The sequence below is a fragment of the Protomyctophum parallelum genome (assembly GCF_964188405.1).
Source record: "Protomyctophum parallelum genome assembly, chromosome: 11".
NCBI lineage: Eukaryota > Metazoa > Chordata > Actinopteri > Myctophiformes > Myctophidae > Protomyctophum > Protomyctophum parallelum.
Genome location: NC_139707.1, coordinates 34,651,905 through 34,679,387, shown reverse-complemented (window position 1 = coordinate 34,679,387; position 27,483 = coordinate 34,651,905). Strand labels below are relative to the sequence as shown.

Here is a 27,483-nt window from a genome sequence, read left to right as displayed (position 1 = left end):
GCCACCATGAGGCTGATTTGAAAACTGTCAAGTGGCATTTCTTCCTCAGCCTATAGTGGGAATAGGCATGCACGGCTTGAGATATTCGTGCATATCCACGGCTTGGGATATTCGTGCATATCCACGATATACACCAGCCATCCAAATACACTTTCCAGTGCAACTAGTCCTTCATTCAGTCTCTCCATTTTTCCTGTGACCATTTTCCAATATTGGTCTCCGCCAATTAGGACTCCTAATTCCACTGCATCCATCCCTATGATGGGTACATCTGCTATGGGCATTCCTTTTGCTTCCAGGTCCCTCCTTATCTTTCCGTTTGGCTTTAATCATAGAAGAGCTCAACTTGGGTGTTTCCAATAAATGGACATCAATGCTTTGATTGTTCTCAATATTTCTCAAACGAGCCTTCACTTTCCTGCAGGTAATTCTCTGGGGTGTTTTGGAACCAAACACACACATATTCAACGTTCCTTTACCTAAATAAAGCCCTTTGGATTCAGAGAATGGAATCAACCATGTTCAATCAAAAGAGTAAACGGTGACACCGTGTGGCCAGGGTGGGTCATAACACCATGGTTCATAGTACCGACAACAGCCGATCTAGAAGCTCGGCTTTTCTCGTCGATGTCCTCCACGGTTTATACTATGACGTCAGCGCAATCCCACAATGCAACAGGACGGGGGTAAAAAAAAGGTAAACAACAGGAACGATGGCCGCGGACAGTGATGTGAGTATTTCACTTCATAGAACCAGGGGACTTTCATAACAGTCTCTAATATCGTCGTGACAGTGAGTTGGTTTCTGACTTTCTCAAAGGGCGCTACTGTACATACATCTACCTCTGTCTGTGTCAGCTGTTGCGTGTCGGACTGCCGTCAGTTGGTGATCCTCCGGTTCGATCCCAGCTGAGCTGCAGGGCGTTGCGCTACTATACATTGTTGTTTATTAAGTGTTTATTAACAGCTGGTTGGATAATTTTCAGTACATTTCAAGCACAACTCCATACAAGACTGTTGTTAACTGTGGTGGACGACACCATAAGCCCTGCTGACGCACTGACTGGACCCCAGGGCGAGTAGGGTCCACCATGTTCAATTCATCATAACATTTAGAGACACAATACTAAAAACACAAAAAATAGGAAATCATCATAGAGGAGGTAATAAGGTTTATTCGACTATGCATGCACCTCCTGGTACCACAGCACCTCTAAGGCCCTTTAAAACTAGGCTCCAGACTTCCCAAAACAAACTGGTCAGGCTACTACTTGGCCTCACTCCCCGAACCCACCTCACCCCTGCCCTGCCCACTTTGACAGGCTGAAATGGCTTAGGGTTGACGACAGAGTACAGCATCTTGCAATGGGTCATACACAATATAAACTGGAGAGGGGTGGGGCCGAGAAAGGCCCTAATTGTCTTAATGACTGTTGGTAGGGCGTCCCACATTTTGGTGCCATGTTTGTGTGTGTATGTACAATTACAATTTACAATTTAGGTATTTAGCAGACGCTCTTAATCCAGAGCGACTTACATTAATCAAGAACAAAAAAGCATGGGAATACATCACATAAAAAGCATTTATCATGAAACATGCGTAAGCTAAGAAAGTAACAGTGGAATATCTATATAATGAAGCTATACATATAAACTATACATATATACTACTATGCTATACATAATTATGTACTATGACGTGCTATGACTACATGCAATGCAATTATAGTGTTGTCTACATAACATGCTATAAGTCTGTATCAAATGCTATCTAAGTCTACAGAAATGCTATCTAAGGGGGTAGGGTAAGTGCTATGGGCCATGATGGAGTCTGAAAAGGTGGGTTTTCAGACTACGGCGGAATATTGGGAGTGATGCTGCAGTTCTGACTGCAATGGGAAGTGCATTCCACAGTTTTGGAGCCAGAAGGGAGAAGAGTTTGGGACGCGTGGAGCGTTGTCCCGGCGTTTTTAGTGAGGGTACTTCCAGCTTCCCTGCGTTGGCTGATCTGAGTGAGCGGGAGGGTTTGTACTGGGGTTCAATCATACTTTCAAGATATGGGGGAGCCATATCATATATGGGGAATGCCAGCATCAGAGTTTTGTATTCTGTGCGGGCAGCGACCGGGAGCCAGTGGAGGGAGCGGAGCAGGGGGGAGACGTGTGAGAATTTTGGCTGGTTGAAGACCAAGCGAGCTGCGGCATTTTGGATCAGCTGGAGAGGCTTAAGTGCACATGCCGGTAGGCCAGTAAGGAGGGAGTTAAAATAGTCGAGTTTTGACAAGACTGTTGTTTGGATTAGGAGCTGGGCTGACTCCTGGGTGAGGAACGGTCTAATTTGTCGTATGTTATAGAGTGTGAACCTACAGGATCAAGTGACAGCTGTGATGTGAGTTTTGAACGAGAGCTGAGTGTCCAGGACAACACCAAGGTTCCTGGCTGTTGGGACAGACGTTACCAAGGTGTTGTCTACGGAAATTGTTAGCTCCCGCGTAGGGCAGGACTTAGCTGGGAAGAAGAGAAGCTCATTCTTGTCTGGGTTCAGCTTGAGGTGGTTGGAGGACATCCACTGTGAGATGTCAGCCAGGCATGCAGTGATGCGCTCTTCCACCTGTATGTGTGTGTGTGTGTTGTACTGTGTCCCATCATCCATTCTAAAACAACACCAAACTATGCTGCAAACAAACCGACAGCCCTGGGATTCTAAACACGTTTGTCTTATTTATACAGCCCGAGTCGGAGGTGTTTGAGATCACGGATTTCACCACCGCGTCCGAGTGGGAGAGGTAGGGTAACATCAATGTTATATTATATCTGTTATGTCTGTTAGTTCACCACCGCGTCCGAGTGGGAGAGGTAGGGTAACATCAATGTTATATTATGTCTGTTATGTCTGTTAGTTCCACAAGTAAGAACGCATGACTGATCCATGCGTTCTGTCTAATCTGCATGCTTGCATTCTGCTTCAGGGGGTCCCCCAGCTAAATGATAGTTTGGAACCAAATGGACCCTTATGGGTCTGTAACTTTATTGTCCAGGTAATAATAGCCGTCTGCTGCAAACAGTCCAACTGACGTCATCCCCTTACAGGTTCGTGTCGAGAGTGGAGGAAGTCTTAAATGACTGGAAACTGATTGGGAGTTCTGCAGCGGGCAAGAATGCGCCAGAGAAGGTATGCAGTAGTCTCATTAGTCTCATTCGTCTCATTCGCACAGTGATTCTCAAACTGTGGGGGGCCGCAATTATTGATGGGCTGCGTGGAGTGAAATATGGTCCTCTAGTTTTATATCCATGTGAAAGTTCTGGCACAAAACGTGTATTTAGTCAATTATCTCCACTTTTTCACAAGATACACACGGACGTCTTTCTCTCCGGGCGAGGGGGGGGGGGGGGGGAATGATCGTTGGACTGGTTTTACGAATACGTCCTGTTTACCGCAGACGTTATCGCCAATTGACCAGGGAAACACAAAAGTTTGGGTCACACAATTGGCAGGTGGTGTGATTAATTACCCAGCACCTATCGCAAGGCACCTGCTAGCCTGAGCTAACGTGTTAGGTTTCTGGTCTAGAGGGGCGGGTCGCGGCTCAGATTTGCGCATGCCCTGATTGGATCTCATCTGTCCGTCACCCCCGGCCCCTCCTCTCCCCCCTGGTGCAGCGCTACGTCACATCATTTGGAGCGACGCCCACCCGGAAGGGTTGACTCACACTTTTAGACCAGAGCGGCCAACGTGTTCCTCCAAGCCTGGTACCGAGGCTAGGTACCTGCCAATTGTGTGACCCAAACTTTTGTGTTTCCCATGTCAATTGGTGATGACATCTGGGTTAAAATGTGATACTGATGTAGCTCATCTAACGACTCGTAGCAAATACGACGCGTTCTGAGCTAGATTTTATATTTTTGGCAAATATGTTTAGTGTAGAAGGAAAAAAAGGTGAGGGAGGAGTCTAAGTCTTAGGTCACATTCTCACCAGAGAGCTTTGCTGCGATTAAAACGAATCCTGCTGCGCATTTTCAGAAAGTGCGCTTCGTTTGTCAGGTGTGAAGGCTCATTTGAATCCTAATGCGCAGCAAAGAACCGCATTTTACTCCGCCAAAAAACGGTGGTTTCGCTTCGCTTCCAATCGCACATGACTACGATTCGGTGCAGGTGTGAATGCAGTCCGCAGTAAATAAAGGAAATGAAGCAAACAATGTGGCGGGTGAGGAGCTGAACACAGTTGGAGACGGAGAAAGCATTTTTACGCAGCGCAAAGATGTCCCGTTACCGTGTATAGACGTGGTCGAATGAGGAGACTGAAGCCCTGATCGAAATGAGGACGTGTACATTAATCAATTGCTTAAGAAAACACATAAAAACACTGCAGTGTAGCCTATTATAGCCTACAGAATATTCTGTCTGTCTGTCTGTCTGTCTGTCTGTGCGTGCAGTAAACATGGAGTGCTGTCACTGTGTGGGGACTGCATGGGGAGTTATATCAGTGCGCTCAGCGCTGTGCCTCCATGCCCAAAAGAACTGTGTGGCGGCTGCGTGCGTAGAGAGAGAGAGAAAGAGAGAGAGGGGGGTCCCAGACGGCACGACACATGCACGTTATGAGTGTAATTTTATCACCATAGATTTCACTGTGTAGGCTAGTTTATGAATGGAACACCGAACACATTGATAAAGGTCCCCCCTGCTGCGTTTCCAATTGCTGCGAATGACAGTGTGAAGGCAAACCGCAGCCAATTAAATATGCAAGAATCCCAAATTCCCCGCCCATACGCATCCGAGTCTACCGAAGTATTAGGTGAGAATGTGACCTAAGACTCCTGGGTGACTCCAGTCAACTAAGTATAGGTTTTAACGAAGTGCTTATTATTAAGCCAATTAGGCCTGACGTTGAAATTAAATCCTGACAGTTTTCTGAAATACCTCATGTTTCAATTTGAGTGGTGCTCAATATGTCATGTCAAGGACCCCAAAAATGATATGTAATTGGCCGCTGACCCCCCCATCTGAAAATATGTTGTTCCAGAAACCCCTCAGAAGCATAGATTTGTAGTTAAAAACGTTCACTCTGAAAGAATATATAGTCAAAGATTTGCTCCACATTTTCCACGATTTAAAAAAAATAGCAGACCTACAAGCTCATAGTGCGACACTCTGTGCCACGCTATGAGCTTGTAGATCTGCTATTTTTCAATAGCTAAAGTATAACATAATGCTTAAAAACACCAAAAGTGGTTCCCGCCCAGAATGGGTTTTAATACTGCCTTCTCTCTCTGTCCTGCCCCCCAGGGTGAATACACCTGTGGCACGTGGGAAGAGAAGACTCATGACATTAACTTTGCGGATTTTAAGTTCTCCATAACTCATCACTACCTGAAGCAGGAGGGAGATGGAGGCGACGCAAAGGAGGAACCCGAGGAAGGTACGCTTAACGGTGATGTTTTGGGGTGCATACTTAGTTTAGACTAGTCATTGGTTAGACATGGGTTAAGGTTAGGTTTAGGTGTGCTGCCGCGTGGGAGGTTAGGTTTAGGGTGAGAGTTTGAGATAGGTTGTAGTTGTAGGACTAATGACTGGTCTAACCCAATGACTAGTCTAAACTAAGTACTGTCTAAACTGAGTACTGCACCCGATGTTTTGGTTTGTTGTAGTTTACAGTAGGCATACTGTAAACTACATAGGCATACACTCTACTCACAATACGATGCATATCACGATATGAGGTTCTTCACCATACGATTTTTCACAATATTTTAGACACAATATACATTTCCAGACAAATTACATTTTTTTTAATGATTTATCTTCCCCTTCCTCCCTCCCCCCGAGCTTTTTTCACAATTTCTTTTGAACTCCCGGTACATTGCAAAAGATTAAGAAGCATTAGCCTACTTTTCATGTAAAATTACTTAATTTCTGTAAACATGCTGTGTGTGTGTGTGTCTGTGCGTACGTGCTACCCTCGCACACTGATCAAATGTACAAAATTCACTTTTAAAACACTTCAATCGATAACGATTATGTCCACCTTGATGTGCACCGATGATGTGATTGATTTAAATGACATGATATCGTGTCAGTCGTGTTGAAGAACGGGATTGTTAGCCCGGCACGTTTCGTCAACCACTATCAAACATTTATAGTCAGTATGTGCACAGCCACACACTAATGACATGCATGTAGCAGGGACGGACCAACCTAAATGATACTTCTCACACATTTAAGTTTTTTATTTTTCCAACATTTACACTTTGTGCGGGGTAAAACTAATCTAAATAGAGCGTCACAGTCCCTCCCCCCCTCGAGAGACCCGGAAAATAAATCCCCGTTCATTTTCCTCATAGACTTTTCAGAAAGTATTTATTTAAAGACGTTTACGCCGCGGACAAAGGCAACTCTTGTCGTGACAAATCATGACAATAACACTTTTTTTTGTTGTTTTTCTTCTTTGTAATTATTTGTTTGGTCCAAAATATTGTGATTTTTGTCATGATTTGTCACGACAAGAGTTGGCTTCGTACGACGCTTATAAGGTCTTTAAATAAATACGTTTGAAATGTCTATGAGAAAAATGCATTGGGATATATTTCCTGGGCCTGGCGTCGTCATGAAAGGGGACGCTCTATAAGGCTGAGCTGGTTTTAACTAACCCAACGTTGATCTCTTTTTCAGATGCCTTCCCCCTGGCTATGCAGGACCTCCTGTGTATGAACAACGACTTCCCTTCCAGGGCCCACTGCCTGGTCAGATGGTGAGCAGTATTGTTTTGATTTTAGTTTTAGTCATAGTCTCTTCAATACTTTTCATTTAGTTTCAGTCACATTTTAGTCACCTGGAATGTTTTAGTGTTAGTCTAGTTTCAGTCGACTATATCTACAGTTGATTTAGTCGGAAAACAAAATGTATTTTGGCGGGCCTTGATGCCGTCGTAATGACTGATGTTTTTTTACTTGCTGAAAATAGCCGATCTACAAGCTCACAACGCGTCGCAGCGCGACACATTGTGAGCTTGTAGATCTGCTATTTTCAGCATGCAATGTGTAAAATGACTCGTACTGGATCTCTTGTCCACTAGTCCCTTCCTAACATTTTAGTCTATTTTTTATTTGTTGACGAAATCGTCAGTATTTTTAGTTTTAGTCATCATAGCTTAGTTTTCATGTAGTTTCCATTTAGTTTTCGTCAGTGAAAAAAAGTAGTCGACGGACATTTTCCGTCTTAGTTTTAGTCGATGGAAACAACGCGGTCCGGTCAGTGTGTGTCACACACCTTTGCTTGCACCCAGAAGTTAGATTTGCGCTGGGAGCCTCTTTTATAGCTGCTATTCTTTAATAGCCAACGCACAAATATTTAATACATTTGGGAACTCACCAACTGTCTGTGTAGAGGAGCTGATGGGTGTCTGGTTTAGAGTTTTAATGCCATATCAGCAATTCTTACCCACTTCTCTTTATTCAGTATTTAACCCATTCTGAACGGGAACCCATTTTGGTGTTAGCATCATGTCGTGCTTTAGCTATTTAAAAATAGCAGATCTACAAGCTTGTAGCGCGCCACTGAGTGGCGCGCTACGAGCTTGTAGGTCTGCTATTTTTGAAAAATCGAAGAGCGACTGACATCAAAGACATTTTTAGAATCTGATCTCAGGTCAGAATGGGTTAAGTCCGACGTCATTTTGTAGTGCTACGTTACGTCCGGGTCCAAGTGGCACCAGCTCCCGTCCGCATCTCATTGTAAATAGAATATCTAAACGCGTGAATCTTTTTACAATGACGTTATTTTTCAGAAAGGAAGCCATTGAGGGTTAAAATGGGTCTTAATGCTTCCAACTCGAGTAGAATTATTAATGTTTTGTAGAAGTGTCCATGACAACAAAAATATATGATGTGGAGACAATAAAGACCATTATTATTGCTCTGTAAAATATTTCGGGGGCATATTTAGAATGTAAGCTTGAGTATGTTGAATCTAGTTTGCATTAATGAGGATTTAGTTGACACAATAAAATAAAATGGCGATAGTATTAGTATTCCATGTGGGGCAGACGGCCTGTCACAGCCAGATTTGGGAAAGCAGCGCAGCTTTGTTTTTGCGAGGAAAGCGGTAAAATGAGACTTTCGTGGTTGTTTTCGTCTCAGATTTAGTCCGACGGAGCATCACAGTATAACTCTATGGGGACACAAAAGCGACACAAAAGTAGGACCCGGAAGTATCTCAGGAGGGGGCGCTCACGTCACGGCTAAAATACTGAATAGATGAGACTGGGGAAAAGTGAATGTTATCATGCAACAGAATGTTGTCTATTTCCCCTTTAACTGTGTGTCTCTGTGTCTGTGTGTGTCTGTGGTTGGACAGGTATGGTATCAGGGAGTTTCTGATCATCTCCCCGGGTGCAAACTGTGAGGCCATCATCAGCGAGTCCAAATGCAACCTGCTGCTGAGCTCTGTCTCCATCTCACTGGCCAACAGCGGCTGGTAAGTCTCCCCAGTCGTGTGAACTGAGTGGTGCAACTCCCCTCTCCCCCCCCCGCCCTCCTCTCTCTCTGTTTCTGGCACAACAGCGCCCCTACTGGTACTCATAGTCATACTGCTGCTCGTAGTCACATTAACACACACATTAATGTCACATAGGTGAACACGGACATTGCTGTTCCTTGGAGTGGTTGCACCACTCAAAAAAAGGATAGTTTCTCTCAAAGTGTGGTTCAGGGACTCTCAGTATTCCTTGAGGGGGTTCCAAATGGACCCTTACAGGTCCGTAACTCTGAGAGTGTACACATGGAATCAAATGGATGTTTACGGTTCCATTTGTACACTCTCAAATTGAAATTAGAAGTTTTAAAAACAACGATCTAATATTAAAAAGTCAAATAATCATAAATAGTACAGTTAGAGAGACCACCAAGTCCCCTTCAATGTGATGATGTTCACTGTGATCTGCAAAAAGCGTGGCTAATAACCATGGCATCTACTGTAAGTAGCATGTCTTGCTCCCTGTATGGAAAGAGTCACATGTAGTCGACCATGTGTCCACAGAGTAGTCACAGTATGTAGGGGAGACCCATTCAAACCGGGAACCCATCTGTGCCATTTTAGATAGATATTGTCTCAGTCGTGTGGAAACCACACAAACAACACAAACAAAACTGTGTGTGCATTCTGGGCACATTCCGTGCTCTCATCCGCACACACACACACACACACACACACACACACACACACACACACACACACACACACACACACACACACACACACACACACACACACACACACACACACACACACACACACACACAGCTGTGCATAGCTCAAAATGTGTTGGCAGCACGTTTCAAGCTTGTTGATCTGCTACATTTGTCCTTGGATAGTCTTGTGTGATGCTGTCAAGTAGGGCGTTGATTTACTGAAAAACAAAGTTAGAAGAATATGGAGATAAGAGGTTTCTGACCAACAGCAACGATATAATTATAGCAGCATAGGTTTTTCAGAAAACTGTTTAGCTATTGAAAAATAGCACGAGCTTGTAGGTCTGCTATTTTTGAAACATCGAAGAATGACTGACATAGAAACACAGCTTTTTCAGAAAACTGTCGGGATGTAGAAGACATTTTTAGAATCTGATCTCAGGTCTCTATGGGTCAAGTTACTATGGATTGCCTGATTTCTGCTTACATTCACACAATTAGGGGTGGCTGGTTACAGAGGCCGTTATCTAACTAAAAGGTCAAAAGTACAATCCATACTTGGTGACTGTGCCGTAGCAGTCATGCATCTTCATTTAGTGCCCATATTGTCCCAAGACTATTATTATTATCGGCTTCTATCGTTAACTAAAGGCTGTTTTCATGACATGATGGCTCGGTGGAGCTACTTGCTCACTGTACTTGTAATGCATGTCAGTTTATTTATATAGAACAGTTGGTTTTCAACCAGTGAGTTGGTATTATTATTATTAACCAAATGGACCCTTCTAGATCTTTAACTCTTGAGAGCGTAAAATGAAACCAAATGGACCTGTACGGGTCCATTTGGTTAGATAATGTAGGTAATGTAGAATCATTTTTATTTTGATCAATGTTTGCCTGTTATCTCTCCTAATGTATCAACATCAATACAGCATGGAATTGTGGACAAAATCCTATCCAATTGACAGCAAAATACTTTGGGTCTGAGAGGCTAAATGTCATCAAATGTGGCTAAATTTGACTGAGGGACTGCCATTGGATTTTTAATTTTCGTTTTTTCATGTCATATGAAAGCAGGGAATCATAGCTTCAAATTGACATATTGGTTGTTCAGTTTGACCCACCAGTTTTGGAGATATGTCTTTTACACCTAGCTACATGTTTAAGCATGTATTTCATATTTATATGTCTTCTGTGGTCTCTAACATTACACCTAGCTACATGTTTAAGCATGTATTTCATATTTACATGTCTTCTGTGGTCTCTAACATTACACCTAGCTACATGTTTAAGCATGTATTTCATATTTACATGTCTTCTGTGGTCTCTAACATATTAACATTACACCTAGCTACATGTTTAAGCATTTATTTCATATTAACCTGTTGATTTCAGACATGCTCTAGTATGTGAAGAGTCTGCCTGTGCTATGCTATTAACTGATTTAAAAAAAAATCTCCTGGTAGTTATTTTTTACCCGTAAATTTAGACCTTAATGTACCACGATGTGCAGTTTTACATTTCCAACTCAAAGTAATCAATCAATCAACCAACCGAAAGTATTATTGGACACGTCCCAGTGCTTGGCAACAGTATTGATGGTGAACACCCTGCCGCTGCAGTACGGTGAAGTGTAATCATGCTAAATTAGCAACTGGATCTTTTGGGCAGCGTCTGGTTTTAATTATTGTACTCATTAACAAGAAGAGCTGATTAGGGGCCGGCCTTAATAATTACAGAGAGAGAGAGAGAGAGAGAGAGAGACGTCCAGAGAAGATGCATCCTAACCCATTTCGACCGAGACCGATTCTAGAAAGTGTCTTCTAAATCATGACAGTTTTCTGAAAAACCCCATGTTTGTAGGTCAGTGGTTCTCAAACATTTTCATGTCAAGGACCCCAAAAATATATGAAATTGGCGTCCGACTCCCATCTGAAAATATGTTGTTCCAGGGACCTTACACCCAAGAAGCAAAAACGTTCGCTCTGAAAGAAACATATTCAAAGATTTGTGCCACATTTTCACAACTTTTCAAAAATAGCAGACCTATACAAGCTCATAGCGCGGCACTCGGTGCCGTGCTATGTTACTGTATATCATCGTGTCGCCGCGGCTCTGATTGAAATCTCCCCCCCAGTTATCAGTAGAAGTGATTATGGTTTTTAGTAATCACGGAACTGCTTAGAAAGAAAAGTGTTATTGTTGATTAGGGGAGCGAGCGATGAAGCCTCCGTTTCTCCTCCTGCATACTTATTATTTACACGAAGCCGCCTTTTCAAAAATAGAAAACCGGTGGGCGGTAAAAAGAACACTTTACAGTGGCATCGCATTGCATTCGGTCATTTAGGTATCCATGGCAACTGCACAGTACTGCTGGCAGACTGTGTGTGCGTGTGCGTGTGTGTGTGTGTGTGCGCGCGCGCTCGCGCCAAGGTCAACCTGGCCTCATCACCCCCCGAGGCTTCTGGGTATTGTAGTTCACACACAGCATGGGAGTCAGACTGGAGCATAAATAAATAATACAATTGTTAGGGGTTTTTTTTCTGTAGTGAATATGCAAATAATTGTTTTCCATTTGGTACAAAAACAATCCTTTAACCTCCTCTCTTGACAAGACATGTTGTGTTTTTAAATTCTGCTGGAAGGGAAACGAGGGGGGTGATATTTATGCGTGTGTCAGAGCTGTGGGGACAGTGAGAGTTTGGTGCTGCTTATCATTATGCATTATTTACCATTAATATGAACTTCACTTTTTTTATTTGCATGACGCATGCAGTCCCCCTGTCGTCCACCCGGTGGCACTGTGTAGCTGTAGAAAAAACACCCATCTGAACACATTAACCCATTTTGGACTGAGGTCGATATAAAAAGGCTTCTAAATCCTAATTATTTTCTGAAAAACCCATGTTTCTATGTCAGTGGTGCTCAACCTTTTTCACGTCAAGGACCCCCAGAATTATCTCTATTGGGCCACGGACCCCCATCTCAAAATATGTAGTTCCAGGGACCCCAACATTTTCGCTCTGAAATATATATTCAAAGATTTTCACCACATTTTCACGATTTTTCAAAAATAGCAGACCTACACGCTACAACAATGGGCTTGTAGATCTGCTATTTTTTTAAATGCGGCACAACTCTTTGAATATATATTCTTTCAGAGCGAACGTTTTTTTAACTAAGGTCCCTGGAACAACATATTTTCAGATGGGGGGTCGGCGACCAAATATATATAATTTCTGGGGGTCCTTGACATGAAATATTGAGCACCACTGATATAGAAACATGAGGTAATTCAGAAAACGGTCAGGATTTAGAAGACTTTTTTCTTTAAATTATTTCTACGTCGGGCCTAAATGGGTTATTAATGGCCCCCTTCTCTTTCTCTCTCCCTCTCTCTCTGCCCCCCTCGGGTGCCTCCTGGCGCAACGCAGCCAGGTGCCCATGTTTGTGCAGATCCAGCAGAAGTGGAGGCGGATGTACGCGGGGGAGTGCCAGGGCCCCGGCGTGCGCTCGGACTTCGAGATGGTGCACCTCCGCAAGGTGCCCAGCCAGTACAACCACCTGTCTGGCCTCCTGGACATCTTCAAGTCCAAGATAGTGAGTATAAACAAGGTGCCCAGCCAGTACAACCACCTGTCTGGTCTCCTGGACATCTTCAAGTCAAAGATAGTGAGTAAACAGTGGTGGGAAAAGGGGGTGCATACTTAGTTTAGACTAGTCATTGGTTAGACATGGGTTAAGGTTAGGTTTAGGTGTGCTGCCCCGTGGGAGGTTAGGGGTGCATACTTAGTTTAGACTAGTCATTGGTTAGACATGGGTTAAGGTTAGGTTTAGGTGTGCTGCCCCGTGGGAGGTTAGGTTTATAGGGTTTGTGATAGGTTGTAGTTGTAGGACTAATGACTGGTCTAACCAATGACTAGTCTAAACCAAAAACTGTCTAAACTAAGTACTGCACCCGAAAGAAGTACTCGATTGTTTTGACTAAAGTACCAATACTGCAATTTAAAGTACGGAATTGAAAATGTACTTGAGTAAAAGTGCAAAAGTATTGGCATCAAAATGTACTTTCTTAAAGTACTAAAAGTAAGAGTAGTCATATTGCACTTCACAAGTTCAAAATGTGTACAAAGTCTATTGAAAATAGCAGATCTACAAGCTACGTTGTAGAGTTTTTCTTTTCTCCTTCGCAGAGGGCACTTTGATCCCCCTAGTTGCAGCGGTCACACAAACCGGTTCCCGCTACCAAGAATTTGCCTCTAATTCTCACTGTCAGTATATAGTTTCATAATTCCCCCCCCCAAAAAAAAATATCATGTGAAAGCGTAGTTTGACATTTTGTTTAGACATTGTGGAAAAATGTCTGATCTAAGATCTTGTACATTGGGCTAATTTCATTTTTCGCTTTTGTTTCAAATACATTTTGCCGGTCCTTGACATGAAAGATTTTGAGAACCACTGACATACAAAGTCTCTCTCTCTCTCTCTCTCTCTCTCTCTCTCTCTCTCTCTCGCAATTCAATTCAAGGAGCTTTATTGGCAGGAGCTATATTGGCATGAGAAAACATGTACGTTACATAAGACAATGAAGATAAACCGATGTGTGTGTTCTCTCTCTCTGTCTCTCTCTCTGTCTCTCCTCTGTCTGTCTGTCTGTCTGTCTCTCTCTCTGTCTCTCTCTCTCTCTCTCTCTCTCTCTCTCTCTCTCTCTCTCTCTCGTTGTGTCCATCCCCAGGGCTGTCCCCTGACCCCGCTGCCTCCCATCAACATCGCCATCCGCTTTACGTACGTCCTCCAGGACTGGCAGCAGTACTCCTGGCCACAGCAACCGCCAGGTAAGATACCTGGTGCTGTTTCCTCACTGCAACAGAGCTGGTTCCTTGTTGAACATACCTGGCAACCGCCAGGTAAGGTACCGTGCTGTTTCCTCACTGCAACAGAGCTGGTTCCTTGTTGAACATACCTGGCAACCGCCAGGTAAGGTACCGTGCTGTTAACTGCAACAGAGCTTGTTCCTTGTTGACCTGCCCATATGCTGTTGTATATTAAAGCAATAAGGCACGAGAGGTATTTTACAACCATTGTAAAATACCCGGTAAGCTGGGGCCTCGAGTGGCTTATTGCTTTTCTAAAATGGTTACAAACATATAGCAATATTAACCTAATAAAACTATTACATTCACAAAAGTAGCTACGCTTTGCGCCACCAGAGCGAGCCACATCACTTCTTGTTTTGCTGCAAGTAGGCTATGCGACGGGAGAATAGCGCTTGATGTCTTTACGGGGCCGCCTGGAGCCACACATTCACAGTCATATGAGCCGGGCGGTGCTTAGACGCCCGCATGGGTTTTCAAGGCAATCAAGCGCTCCCCTTCCCCAGTACAGCTACAGAGATGCGGAATCAGCTGGAAATTATATAAAGTGTGGGTTGTCTGTGAAATTTACACCGGTCACGTGACGGTAACCAGCCAATCAGAATCAAGTATTGGGACTACCCATTTTAGAAAATACGCCTCTTGATGTTTTGTACTCGTACCTGACAATGACCCACAAGGGTCGAAACGTTAAAATAATTTTCCTGGGAGCAGAGAAACAGTGTGCGGACATCCCTTCCTTTTCATTGTACGTACAGTATATTTTTGACCAGCCAACCTGTAGAATTTCTGGAGATGTGCTGTGCTTCCTGTTGGATCCTACTTCTAAGTTACCATGCTCGGTACCAGCCCGCACGGCCCAGCAGGCCACGGTGTGGTTCTGCCAACACTCCACTGTGTGGAGATTAGAGAGATGCACCCTTCCACCGGCAAAGACGGAATGCAGTGTCGCCTTCATGTGCTGTTTCAGCAATTAACCGGGACTCTGTGTTCTTTAACCCATTCTGGGCGGGGTTCCCTATTTGTACCTTACCCCCTCAGGCCGGGAACCCATATTTGGGTTCTGTACAGTATGTACAGTATTCAAAAATGTAAAAATTTTGATTCTGCTATATCAATATTTGAATTTTTCAGAAACCTTAGGTCAGGATTTAGAGGCGTTTTTAGAATCGGCCTTAGGCCTGAATGGGTTAACACACCGAAACGGTTGACGTTTAAAGTCCCACTCACGCCTCGCGACGGCGTCGTAAAGATAACGGCCGCCGTACTCACTCGCAGCGCGTTGCATCCGCAAAACCGCATGCCTCTGGAGTGAGGGCTGCTATTTTTGGCCATGCGACGGAGCGTACAGTAAACCCAGGCATTACAAGCATAACATTTGCTATGCATCGCTCGCACTAACGTCTTGTGGTTACTGATATAATCGCCTTGCTCCTCTTGTTCTCTGAACTGGAAATCCCACTGGTGGCTTCTTGCCACAGCCGAGCGTTGCTGCTGCTCCCCAGGGGGGGGTTTAACGAAGTAAAGAGGGTTTGATAGAGAAGGCGGAGGCTTGTTTCTACTGTAAATACTGTATGTGTGTGCGTATGTATACATACAGTATGCATTTACATGTGTGCAATGCCTCTGGGGTTGAGCATAGGAGGAATTGGGATTGGGAGGGAAGGTCAATTTGGAGCCTTGAGCTTTACAGGAAAAGATCCACAGATCCATCATCAAAGTGACGATTTGAGATCGCCTCGGAGCAAATAAATATATGTAGTACTATCAAAGGTTGTAAATGGTAAATGGTACATTTATATAGCGCCTTTATCCAAGGCGCTTTACATAGATTGTGCATTACATTCACCCATTCACACACGCATTCATACACTGATTGTGGCAGAAACCATGCAAGGTACCAACCAGCACATCAGGAGCAATTTGGGGTTCAGTGTCTTGCTCAAGGACACTTCGACATGTAGACAGGAGGAGCCGGGATTCGAACCGCCGACCCATGGATAATTGGACGACCTGCTCTACCTCCTGAGCCACACAGTCGCCTTCTATGTTTTTATGCTACCAATTAACCTGTATGCATAAAATGTGTCAAAAAGAAATGATACACGTATACAAGCTCACAACATGTCGCAACCAGCTTGTAGATGTAGGAAAACAAAGTTGCGCCTATTATAGCACGTGCAACATGGGGACATCAGAGTTAACCCATTCTGGGCGGAAATAGCAGATCTACAAGCTACGAGCTTGTAGGTCTGCTATTTAAATATATTATATTAAGTATTTGCTTCTGGAGGGTCCCTGGAACTACATATTTTGAGATGTGGGTCCGTAGCCCAATAGATATCATTCTGAAAAAGGTTGAGCACAACTGACATAGAAACATGGGTTTTTCAGATTTTTTTTTAGGATTTAGAAGCCTTTTTTTATCGACCTCAGTCCAAAATGGGTTCAAGTGGATAATATCAATCAAGACTATAGAGTTGTTACGATACCATATGTGAGTGGCACATCAAGTGGCAAAGCAACATGCAAAGTGAGTTTAACATCAGATAGGACCTTTCTGTGTGGATGAATGGGCTGTCGAGGCCAGGAAGTAGTTTTTTGCCACTCAGTAGGTGTTCCTGCATAACTTCCTGGTTTGATGATGATGTCACACGCATACCCTCTATTGCGCGTATAGGTAGCGACGGCACTGTGTTATCATTTGACTTGACATCCCTAGACTTTTCCTTTTGGTTATACTTGAAGTTTAGCCCAAGATGATGATGAGGAAAAAAGTACATTTTAAATAATACTTGCTTCAACAGACTTTGACGCTCTTCTCGGTGGAGAGGTGGGAGGGGTGGAGTTCGGCAAGCTTCCGTTTGGCGCCTGCGAGGACCCAGTCAGGTAAACGCTCAGCATGTGGCGTCGTGTTCTTCACAATGTATGTCATTATGCGCCAGTCGTTTGCAAGTCTTCTTTCTTGATACCGTGAGGTGTTTTGTGAATTCTCACGTCATCCGTTTTGTGTTTTTAACACCTTTTTCTTCACAGTGAGCTCCACCTGGCCACCACCTGGCCTCACCTGACAGAAGGCATCGTGGTGGATAACGACGTGTACTCGTGAGTGTGAATCATGCTTCCAAGCCTGAAAGTATATATTCAAAGATTTGTGCCGCATTTTCACCATTAAAGAAAATTGCAGACCTATTAGACCTATATAGATCTGCTATTTTTATTTATTTTTATTTTTATACCACGATTTTGTAACCCAGTTTTCTTTTCACCCAGTGCCAATTATCTAATGTAATCCTTGGCGCTACACTTCCCCTGCCAACCTGGGGGAGCAGCGGACTGACCTCATGCCTCCTTCTATGCATGAGGAGTCCAAGCTGCTTCTTTTCACCTGACAGAGGGGAATTTCCCCGGCCGGACGTAGCGCGTGGAAGGGACACGTTATTCCGACCAGTTCCTTTCCCCTCCATCAGGCGCCAGGGGGAGGTAGTTTTAGAGACCAGGATTACGGCATGTTTTTGTGAGGGTATCTACCCTAGGGGACACGGGGAGAACATGCAAACTCCACACAGAAAGGCCCTATCGCCAACCCCCGCCTCGGGTATGGGCACTGATGACGCGGAGGAGGGAACACGCTGCCAGTGCCCACAGCGTCCCCAGCGGGAATCGAACCCAGGACCTTCTAGCTGTGAGGCGACAGCACTACCAACTGTGCCACCGTGCCCCTAATCTGCTATTTTTCAATCTGCTATTTTTCAATAGCTAAAGTATAACATAAAGCTTAGTTAAATTGTTAAAACACCAAAAGGGGTTCCCGCCCAGAATGGGTTAGCCATTTAGACCTGACACTAGATTCTAATGTCTTCCAAAATCCTGACAGTTTTCTGAAAAACATCATCATGTTTCTATGTCTATCTCAAACATTTTCATGTCAAGGACCCCATTCATGTGTGTGTTGCTGTGCTAGGCTAACGTTACTACAGCGCCCCTACTGGCCCCTACTGGTACATGCTGGTGCTCAATGCTCATTAACCAACACATAGGTGAACACATAGGTGAACACGGACATTGCTGTTCCTTGGAGTGGTTGCACCACTCAAAAACACAGAAGGCGACTGTGGCTCAGGAGGTGGAGCAGGTCGTCCAATGATCCATGGGTCGACGGTTCAAATCCCGCCTCCTCCTGTCTACATGTCGAAGTGTCCTTGAGCAAGACACTGAACCCCAATTTGCTCCCGATGTGCTGGTTTCCGCCGCCATCTGTGTGTGACTGTGTGTGTGAATGGGTGAATGTAATGCACGATCTATATAAATGCACCATTTTACCATTTATAACCTTCGAGACTACTACATATATTTCTTTGCTCCGAGGCGATCTCAAATCGTCACTTTATAATCACCAAAAGCACAAATTGATGATGGATCTGTGGATCTTTTCCTGTAAAGCTCAAGGCTCCAAATTGAACTTAACTCCCACTCCCAATTCCTCCTATGCTCAAGCCCAGAGGCATTGCACACATGTACATGCATACTGTATGTATACATACGCACACACATACAGTGTATACAGTATACACAAGCCTCCGCCTTCTTTTAACCCATTCTGACCTGAGATCAGATTCTAAAAATGTCTTCTACATCCTACATCCTACAGTTTTCTGAAAAAGCTATGTTTCTATGTCAGTCGTTCTTCGATTTTTCAAAAATAGCAGACCTACAAGCTCGTAGTGCGCCACTCAGTGGCGCGCTATGAGTTTGTAGATCTGCTACATTTTCAATAGCTAAAGTATAATGTAATGCTAACACCAAACGGGGTTCCCGCCCAAAATGGATTAAACTCTTAAAGGGTAAAACTGCATTTCATTTGAACTGCATCGATAACGCGTAAATGGAACAAAGAGAACTTCTGACTTCAACTTCGTGTCTTTTTTTTTGCAGTTTCAAGAAAATAATTATTAGGTAAAGAATAGACAAAGGAACAAATTAAAGAAGAAGGCTCAATGTCATTTATACAGTCTATAAGGTAGAATAGGTGTCAGAATAGAAATATAATTAGGCAGCATATCACTGACATCTTTTTTATCATTCAAATTCGTATTGCTTTTTCAGTTTATTCACAAGGGAATAACTGAGAATGTACTGAATGTCATTGTCTCAAAATCTTTTCTTAACACATTTAGGCCCGACGTCGAAAAAAATAAAATCTTCTAAATAATTTCGTCGACTAAAATTACCTTTTTCCACTGACAAAAACTAAAGGCAACTAAATGAAAACTAAGCTAAGATGACTAAAACTAAGACTAAATATACTGACGATTTCGTCAACAAATAAAAGCCAGATTAAAATATTAGGAAGGGACTATAGTGGAGGTGAGATCCAGTATAAGTCATTTTACAATTAGTTGCATGCTGATAATAGCCGATCTACAAGCTCACAATGCGTCGCACTACTGCGCTGGGACACCTAGCCAAAAACGAAACCTTAAGCTTTTATGACCTCCAGGGGTTAACTGGGGTCAGCGCTCACTATAGTAGGGAGGATTATCACAACAAAACAAAAAAAAAAGTGATATTTGAATTAAGTGAAATCACTGAATATACCTTTAACCACTACATTGGATGGATACAGGTTTCCATTTCCCGGAAAAAAAATACTGGTTTTGGACATACATGGTTTCCACCCAACGACAGCGACCACATGCTTTATCTGCAGGTAGAGCCGACATTGCAGCAGATATAAATAGCGTCAGATAGGAACAGTGTATACAGTCTGTGGTACAGGAGCGAAGCATCACTTACATGCAGATATCAAACATATACCGTAGTTTAATGAATTTAGCAGAGATATTCTCTCTTTCTTTATCTTAATTTAATTTAATTTTTTAATGAAATGCCCACTTGACAAGTGACAAGCTTTTTGTTACAGACAGAAAAGCAGGAGCTGCATTTTGGGGATATGGTTTAAAAAATAGCAGATCTACAAGCTCATAGAACTTGTAGGTCTGCTATTTTTGAGAAATCGTGAAAATGTGGCGCAAATCTTTGAATATATATTCTTTCAGAGCAGACGTTTTTTAACTCAAATCTTTGCTTCTGAGGGGTTCCTGGAATAACCTTATTTGCTTCTTGGAGGTCACTGGAACAACATATTTTCAGATGGGGGTCGGTGGCCAATTACATACTGTATTGGGGGTCCTTGACATGAAAACGACTGACATAGAAACATAGGATCTTTCAGAAAACTGTCATGATCTAGAAGACATTTTGTAGAATCGGTCTCGGTGGAAATGGGTGAGTTGGCCCATGCCTGTGTGTCCTGTAACCTTGACCGGTGTAGGCGAGGCACTGCAACAGGCCCTCTCTCTCCTCTGGTGTGATCTGACCATATGTGTTCTCTGTGTGTGACCCGGCAGAGACCTGGACCCTCTCCAAGCACCGCAGTGGTCAGTGAGAGTCAGGATGGCCGAAAACCCTCAGTGCTTATTGGGTAAGCTTGATCTCTCCATGTGTGCAACAATAATTCACTTGAGGGAGACATTTTTTCTCTGTTGGATATTATTATACTAATGACATACTGTTAAAATAAATAACTTTCGCACACCTAGAATATAATGTGTTGCGTTATGGCAAACACGTGGACATTAACAATAAAGAAATAACAATAAAAAACAAGCCTGCACACTGACAACCTGCTCGGTACAGGAGCAAAGATTTATTCAAGAAGCAACGTTTCGGTTAAAAGTTGTGTTTTCTAACATTTGCACACGCGCTGCAACGCATTTTGAGCTTGTAGATCGGCAATCTTTGCTATATTCAAATTGAAATCTTGAATTTTTGCTATATTTGAATTGGAATCCTGAATATTAACATTTTTATGTCATTTCAAATGCTTTTAATTATACTTGTGTTGAGCAATTGAGCTACTAATTTAGACTGAAGTAATTAAAGTGGTTCATGTTTGCATGTTGTGGAACAGCTGAAACCAATATTATATCAGTATTCTGACATTAACCTGAGGGCCACATTAAGTGAAGGTGGTGGCCGCATGTGGCCCCAGGGCCGCCAGTTGCCCACCCCTGATCTAATTACTGGCTTATGAATGCGACTACAACTAAAATCTCTGGAGCACCCTAGCGGTCCAGGCGCATACCACATATATAGGCACCTTTGCTGCGTGTCATCGCCAGTCTCTCTCTCTCCCTGTTCCCTGTCTATCTCCACTGTGTCCTATCCAGTGTTGTTTTTGTCGACTAAAACTAAGACAAAAAATGTTTGTCGACTACCTTTTTTCACTCACAAAAACTAAATGAAAACTTAAACTAAGCTATGATGACTAAAACTAAGACTAAATGTATTGACAATTTCGTCAACAGATAAAAACTAGACTAAAATGTTAGGAAGGGACTAGTGGACAAGAGATCCAGTATAAGTCATTTTACACTTAAAATAGCAGATCTACAAGTTCACAATTGCAACACGTTGTGAGCTTGTAGATCTGCGTGAAATCAGTCATTACGACGCAATCAAAGCCCGCCAAAATGCAATTTAGTCAACTAAATCAACTGTAGATTTAGTCGACTAAAATCATATGACATTTAGTTGACTAAAACTAACACTAAAACATTCCAGGTGACTAGAATATGACTAAAACTAAATTAAGTTTTATTCCAAAGACTATGACTATAAACTAAAATAGAAATTTGCTGCCAAAACTCAACACCGAGTCTGAAGCCCCTTCCTCTCTCCACATCATCTCTGAAGCCCCTTCCTCTCTCCACATCATCTCTGAAGCCCTTTCCTCTCTCCACATCATCTCTGAAGCCCCTTCCTCTCTCCACATCATCTCTGAAGCCCCCAAAGGGGCTTCAGAGATGACTGTGGCTGAGGAGGTAGAGCAGGTCGTCCAATGATCCGTGGGTCGGCGGTTCGTGTCCTTGGGCAAGACACTGAACCCCAAATTGCTCCTGATGTGCTGGTTGGTGCCTGCATGGCTTCTTCCGCCATCGGTGTGTGTGAATGGGTGAATTGGTGAATGTAATGCACAATGTAATGCACAATCTATGTAAAGCGCCTTGGATAAAGGCGCTATATAAATGCACCATTACCATTTACCCGCCGTCCTCTCCTTCCCCACAGGTGACTTTTTGACCGAGTTCTTCAAGCTGTGCTACAGGAAGGATTCCACTGAGGAGATTCTGGGGAGAGGGCTGACCGAGGAGGAGGGCAAAGGTCAGGAGTTTACCTTTTTTGGTCGAGTGTATTTCACCCCACTGGTTCTCAAACATTTCCGTATCGGGGAAACCCCAAACGGGAACCCCTTTTGGTGTTTGAAGCATTATGTTATACTTTAGCTATTGAAAAATAGCAGATCTACAAGCTCATAGAGTGCCACGCTACGAGGCTGTAGGTCTGCTATTTCTTTTTAAATTGTGAAAATGTTGGCGCAAATCTTTGAATATTTATTCCTTCAGAGAGAACATTTTTAACTCGAATCTTTGCTTCTTTCTGAGGGGTTCCTGGAACAACATATTTTCAGATGGGGGTCGGCGGCCAATTACATATAATTCTAGGGCTCCTTGACATGAAATAGTTTGAGAACCACTGATACAGAAACATACGTTTTTCTGAAAACTATCATGATTTAGAAGACATTTGTAGAATCTGGTATCAGGTCGAAATGGGTTCATATTTTTCAAATATTTTCAAAAATAGCATAGACCGTTTCGGACGGCACCCTGGGCACGTTCCTGAGGGTCTGCAACTTCCGGGGACCCGCACACGGAGTTGCACCACTCACTTCACACGGGTGTGATTTTTGTAAACGAATGACGGTGTTGCACAACATACAGTAGTGTTGTTCGTAAGTGAAAATGGTTAACTCTGTGTGTGTGTGTGTGTGTGTGTGTGTGTGTGTGTGTGTGTGTGGTTGTGGGTTTTAATAAACATTTAACCACTGGGATGAATTAACAAGAGCTTGTTACTAAGGTCCATACTCCATACTAACAAGGACATGTTGTAAAACAAACATTTCTCACACAATTCTCTAGCGACCGAAATATGGGGCAAAAATAAATCTAATATTAATGTAAACTGTACAATTTCAGAGAAAACAAAGTACCAAAACCAAGCAATTCATTTTCTTTGTCAATTGGAGATATAGGGAGAATAGGGAGAAGGCAAGCGCAAACACACAAAATCCACGTCTTCAGGCTTCTATAGGATAACTTGGTACAGTATATAGTACAGGAAATCTATGGAAAATACAGGATCAATTAACCTCAATCTAATAGCAAAAAAAACAACTTCAATAATATATCCTGAATAACAGAAAAAAAGTTGCCTGGAATTGTCTTGAGGGGGTGTTGTAAATGGCCTGTACAGTATGGCCACCATGATGCTGAATCCATTTCCAAGCATTGCACAAAAAAACCTCCTTGGGCTAAAAACGGCCATAGCCGTCTTGACAAATGAAGTTGCTGTGGCCAAATTTGAGTTCTGAGTTTTTTGCAATTAGTTTGAGGTCAAGTTACATTATTACTGGACTAATATGAAAAACCTCATGTTTCTGTATCAGTGGTGCTCAGTATTACATGTTAAGGACTCCCAAAAACTATATGTAATATAGCCACCGACCCCCATCTGAAAATATGTAGTTCCAGGAACCCCTCAGAAGCAAGGATTTAAGTTAAACATGTTCACACTGAAAGAATATTATATTGAAAGATTTCCGCCACATTTTTGCGATTTTTGAAGAATAGCAGACTTACAAGCTTGTGGCACCGAGTGCCGCGCTATGAGCTTGTAGATCTGCTATTTTTCAATAGCTAAAGTATAATGCTTAAAACACCAAAAAGAAAAGTTTCTGTGTTCAATTCATTTATGTGTTTGTGCGTGCGTGTGTGTGCATTGCTTTCTCCCCCCCCCCCTTTTCCCCCTATGGTCACATTCATATTTTCTTACTCGAAAATATCCATTTTTGAAAAATATCTATGTACGTGTAGCCAAGGCCTAAATAATTACTACGTTGTTAGACACATGTGGAACACAAGGTTATACATTTCCATTTCAGTATTTGTTTAGAACATTTAAACACGAACAAGGTTTTCACCTGACAGGCTGACAGCGACGATAATGAATTCAAATTGAGTCTGACACCCTAAATGCATATGTTGCGCAATTAAATAATTATGTTCGTCTTTATGCACATGTATTAAACACATTCAGAATAAGGACCAAATCAAGCATACAACCACCTTGGCTAATTCTAGGCATTAGGCAGAAGACACGCATGCCACATTTCCTGAGATTATGGTGGAAGTGTTGTTTTAATTGGCAAATTGTAATAACTACTTGTCAAACTGCAGGCTAAAATGGATCCAATGAGTAAACTCTGTTTCTATCCATTTAATTAAATGGTCTGGTCTTCACACTGTTGAAGCAGTAAACTGCAGATACTTTTCTGTGTGTGTGTGTGTGTGTGTGCGTGTGTGCGTGTGCGTGTGTGCGTGCGTGTGTGCGTGCGTGCGTGCGTGCGTGCCAGCCAATCACTGCGAGAGCCGTAACAATCTTCTCTTATGGGGGGTGTCCCTGGCATATCTTTTCAAATGGGGGTCCGTTGGATAATTGGTGTCAATTTGGGGGTCCTTGACATGAAAAGGTTTGGGAAGCACTGCTGTAGGTCATTGTCCTTGGAACCCCCCCTCCCATTCTGAATGCAAGTCTACACGTCTGTGTGCAGCATCAACATGTTTGTTTAGTCATGCGTGTGAGAGCAACATATGCGCCTCTCAGCTTCAGCTCTCTCTCTCTCTCTCCTGATGGCTCTCTGTGTCTCTCTCTCTCCCTCCTCCATGGCTCTCTGTGTCACTCTCTCTCCTCTCTCTCTGTGTCACTCCAAACATGTTGCTGTAAAAAAAGAAAATGATACAAACATGACGTTCAGGAAGAAGCAATTTACCATGCAGTCAATCGGTTCAGAATTATTTTCGGACATTCATACAGAGTGAGTCAGACTATTAGTCGAAAGAAATGTCAACGGCACAGAGGTGGTATAAACAGTAAAAACTCCAGGCGACTTGCTTACATTGTGGTCCTGCTGTATGTATGCAATTCATCAACACCGCATAGAAAGAAAGAAAGAAACGACGAAGGAATGAATGATACACTATGTAAAGTATACATGACCAATCTGTGCCAGGAACGTCAGGTTACGTTTTAAGCAGAAGGTACTACCTGTGCCAAGACGTGTATATATATATATATATATATATATATCTGGCACCTAGATATACTGACAATTTTGTCAACAAATAAAAACTAGAATAAAATGTTAGGAAGGGACTATAGTGGAGACGAGATCCAGTATAAGTCATTTTACAATTAGTTGCATGCTGAAAATAGCCTACAAGCTCACAACACGTCGCAGTGCGACACAGCGTGTGCTTTTTTTAGTCGACTAAAATCCTATGATATTTAGTCGACTAAAACTAGACTAACACTGAAACATTCCAGGTGACTAAAATGTGACTATAAAAACTAAATGAAAACCATTATGACTGAGACAAAAAAATCTAAATTTGCTGCCAACAAAAACACTTTGTTTCACAGACGGCGGCGACCTCAGCGCTGCCCTGTCCAAGCTGACTAAAACACTGTTTGTTTTGCAGACGGCGGCGACCTCAGCGCTGCCCTGTCCAAGCTGACTAAAACACTGTTTGTTTTGCAGACGGCGGCGACCTCAGCGCTGCCCTGTCCAAGCTGACTAAAACACTGTTTGTTTCGCAGACGGCGGCGACCTCAGCGCTGCCCTGTCCAAGCTGACTAAAACACTGTTTGTTTTGCAGACGGCGGCGACCTCAGCGCTGCCCTGTCCAAGCTGACTAAAACACTGTTTGTTTTGCAGACGGCGGCGACCTCAGCGCTGCCCTGTCCAAGCTGACTAAAACACTGTTTGTTTTGCAGACGGCGGCGACCTCAGCGCTGCCCTGTCCAAGCTGACGGAGCCGTCCTCCGCCGTACCCGTCCCTAGGCTGTCCGTGTCCCACATGGTGCACAGCGCCCGCAAACGCATCCGGCGCCACCGCCGCGTCGATGAGTCTCCGCTCAGCAGCGACGTCCTCAACTCCATCCTCCTGGTGAGTGAAGAGCCGCTGTGATGAAATTCCTATGTTTCTGTATCAGTGGTGCTCAATATTTCATGTCAAGGACCCCCAAAAAATTTATGTAATTGGCCACCGACCCCCCATCTGAAAATATGTTGTTCCAGGGACCCCTCAGAATTGAGTTAAAAACGTTCTTACTTACTTTACTTGTGCCTATCACTCCTTTTCATGGAGCATAGGCCGTTGACTACAGTTCGCCAGAGACCTCTATCCTGGGCCTTCTTTTCCAGCTGTTTGCATGTCAGTCCACACTGCTTGATGTCAGTCTCAAGGTCCCTGCGCCAGGTGTTCTTCGGCCTCCCTCTCTTTCTTTTTAAAAACGTTCGCTCTGAAAGAATATATATTCAAAGATTTGCGACACATTTTTAACATGCGCTTGTAGCGCCGCTAGTGCGGCACTTGGTGCTGTGCTATGAGCTTGTAGATCTGCTATTGTTCAATAGCTATAGCATAACATAATGCTTTAAAACACCAAAAGGGGTTCTCGCCCAAAATGGGCTAAGGCCCGTCCCGATTATTACATAATTATGGGAGATAATGGCTATAGTCCGTCTTTTGTTTAAAGTAGGACATTTGTATAGTCTTTTTTTTTTTTTTTTGCCTAAAATATTGTCTATATAGATTTTACAGCGCCTTGTAGGTGGTGAGAACTAGATTTTCTTTTCTAAATGTATGCTTCCGTCGTGGCTCTGAAAACCGGCAGAAAACTGTCGACCTATAGGCATCGCATCCACGACGTGTTGTGTGAGCTTATAGGTCGGCTATTCTCCACGCAAGACACGGGCATTCGGAAGTGCGAATCAGACTTTTTTATGGCGGAGGGGCAGGGGGGGGGGGCGGGTTCAGCCTCCCGACGCCCAGAAGTGTCAGCCCAGCTGGGCCTCCTCGGCAGGCCCAGCTGAGCAACTGATGCTGAATGTGCACCTCAGTGTCGGACCGGTACCACCGGTACCACCACGCCACGGCCCGTCCTGCTCTCTAATCAGCCCCAGCGGCTCCCTGCCCAGTAAATTAAACATCAGCGCTCCTGGGCTCCGGACCAACTTATTATTTTCTTTCTGCGTCCACCGGTGTGCCTAAACCTTTTTCCATTTAGTAATCGTAGGTGCACCAAGCACATAATTTAAGGTGCACCCAACAATGGGCACGGCACTAATTCATTTTTAAGCATTATAATTTGACAGTTTTGTTGTCGGTGCCCGTGCACATTGTTATGTTAATTTTCACATTAGCAGAGACATTTATTGTTCAAGTGAAGTTGACAGAACA

General features: G+C 43.4%; 1 protein-coding gene across 1 annotated transcript in view; it reads left to right on the top strand.

Annotated features, from left to right (window-relative positions):
- The first annotated feature begins 683 nt into the window (after positions 1–683).
- Positions 684–27,483, top strand: part of rab3gap1 (RAB3 GTPase activating protein subunit 1) — an 86,153-nt gene continuing 59,353 nt past the window's right edge. The window contains exons 1-13 of the mRNA XM_083777143.1: positions 684–731; positions 2,730–2,785; positions 3,090–3,171; positions 5,284–5,416; positions 6,667–6,745; positions 8,350–8,469; positions 12,617–12,782; positions 13,918–14,017; positions 16,864–16,945; positions 17,093–17,161; positions 20,467–20,540; positions 22,190–22,282; positions 26,015–26,187. Coding sequence (XP_083633269.1) covers positions 714–731; positions 2,730–2,785; positions 3,090–3,171; positions 5,284–5,416; positions 6,667–6,745; positions 8,350–8,469; positions 12,617–12,782; positions 13,918–14,017; positions 16,864–16,945; positions 17,093–17,161; positions 20,467–20,540; positions 22,190–22,282; positions 26,015–26,187 — 1,245 coding nt within the window. The 5' untranslated portion in view covers positions 684–713. The remainder of the gene's footprint in view (positions 732–2,729; positions 2,786–3,089; positions 3,172–5,283; positions 5,417–6,666; positions 6,746–8,349; positions 8,470–12,616; positions 12,783–13,917; positions 14,018–16,863; positions 16,946–17,092; positions 17,162–20,466; positions 20,541–22,189; positions 22,283–26,014; positions 26,188–27,483) is intronic.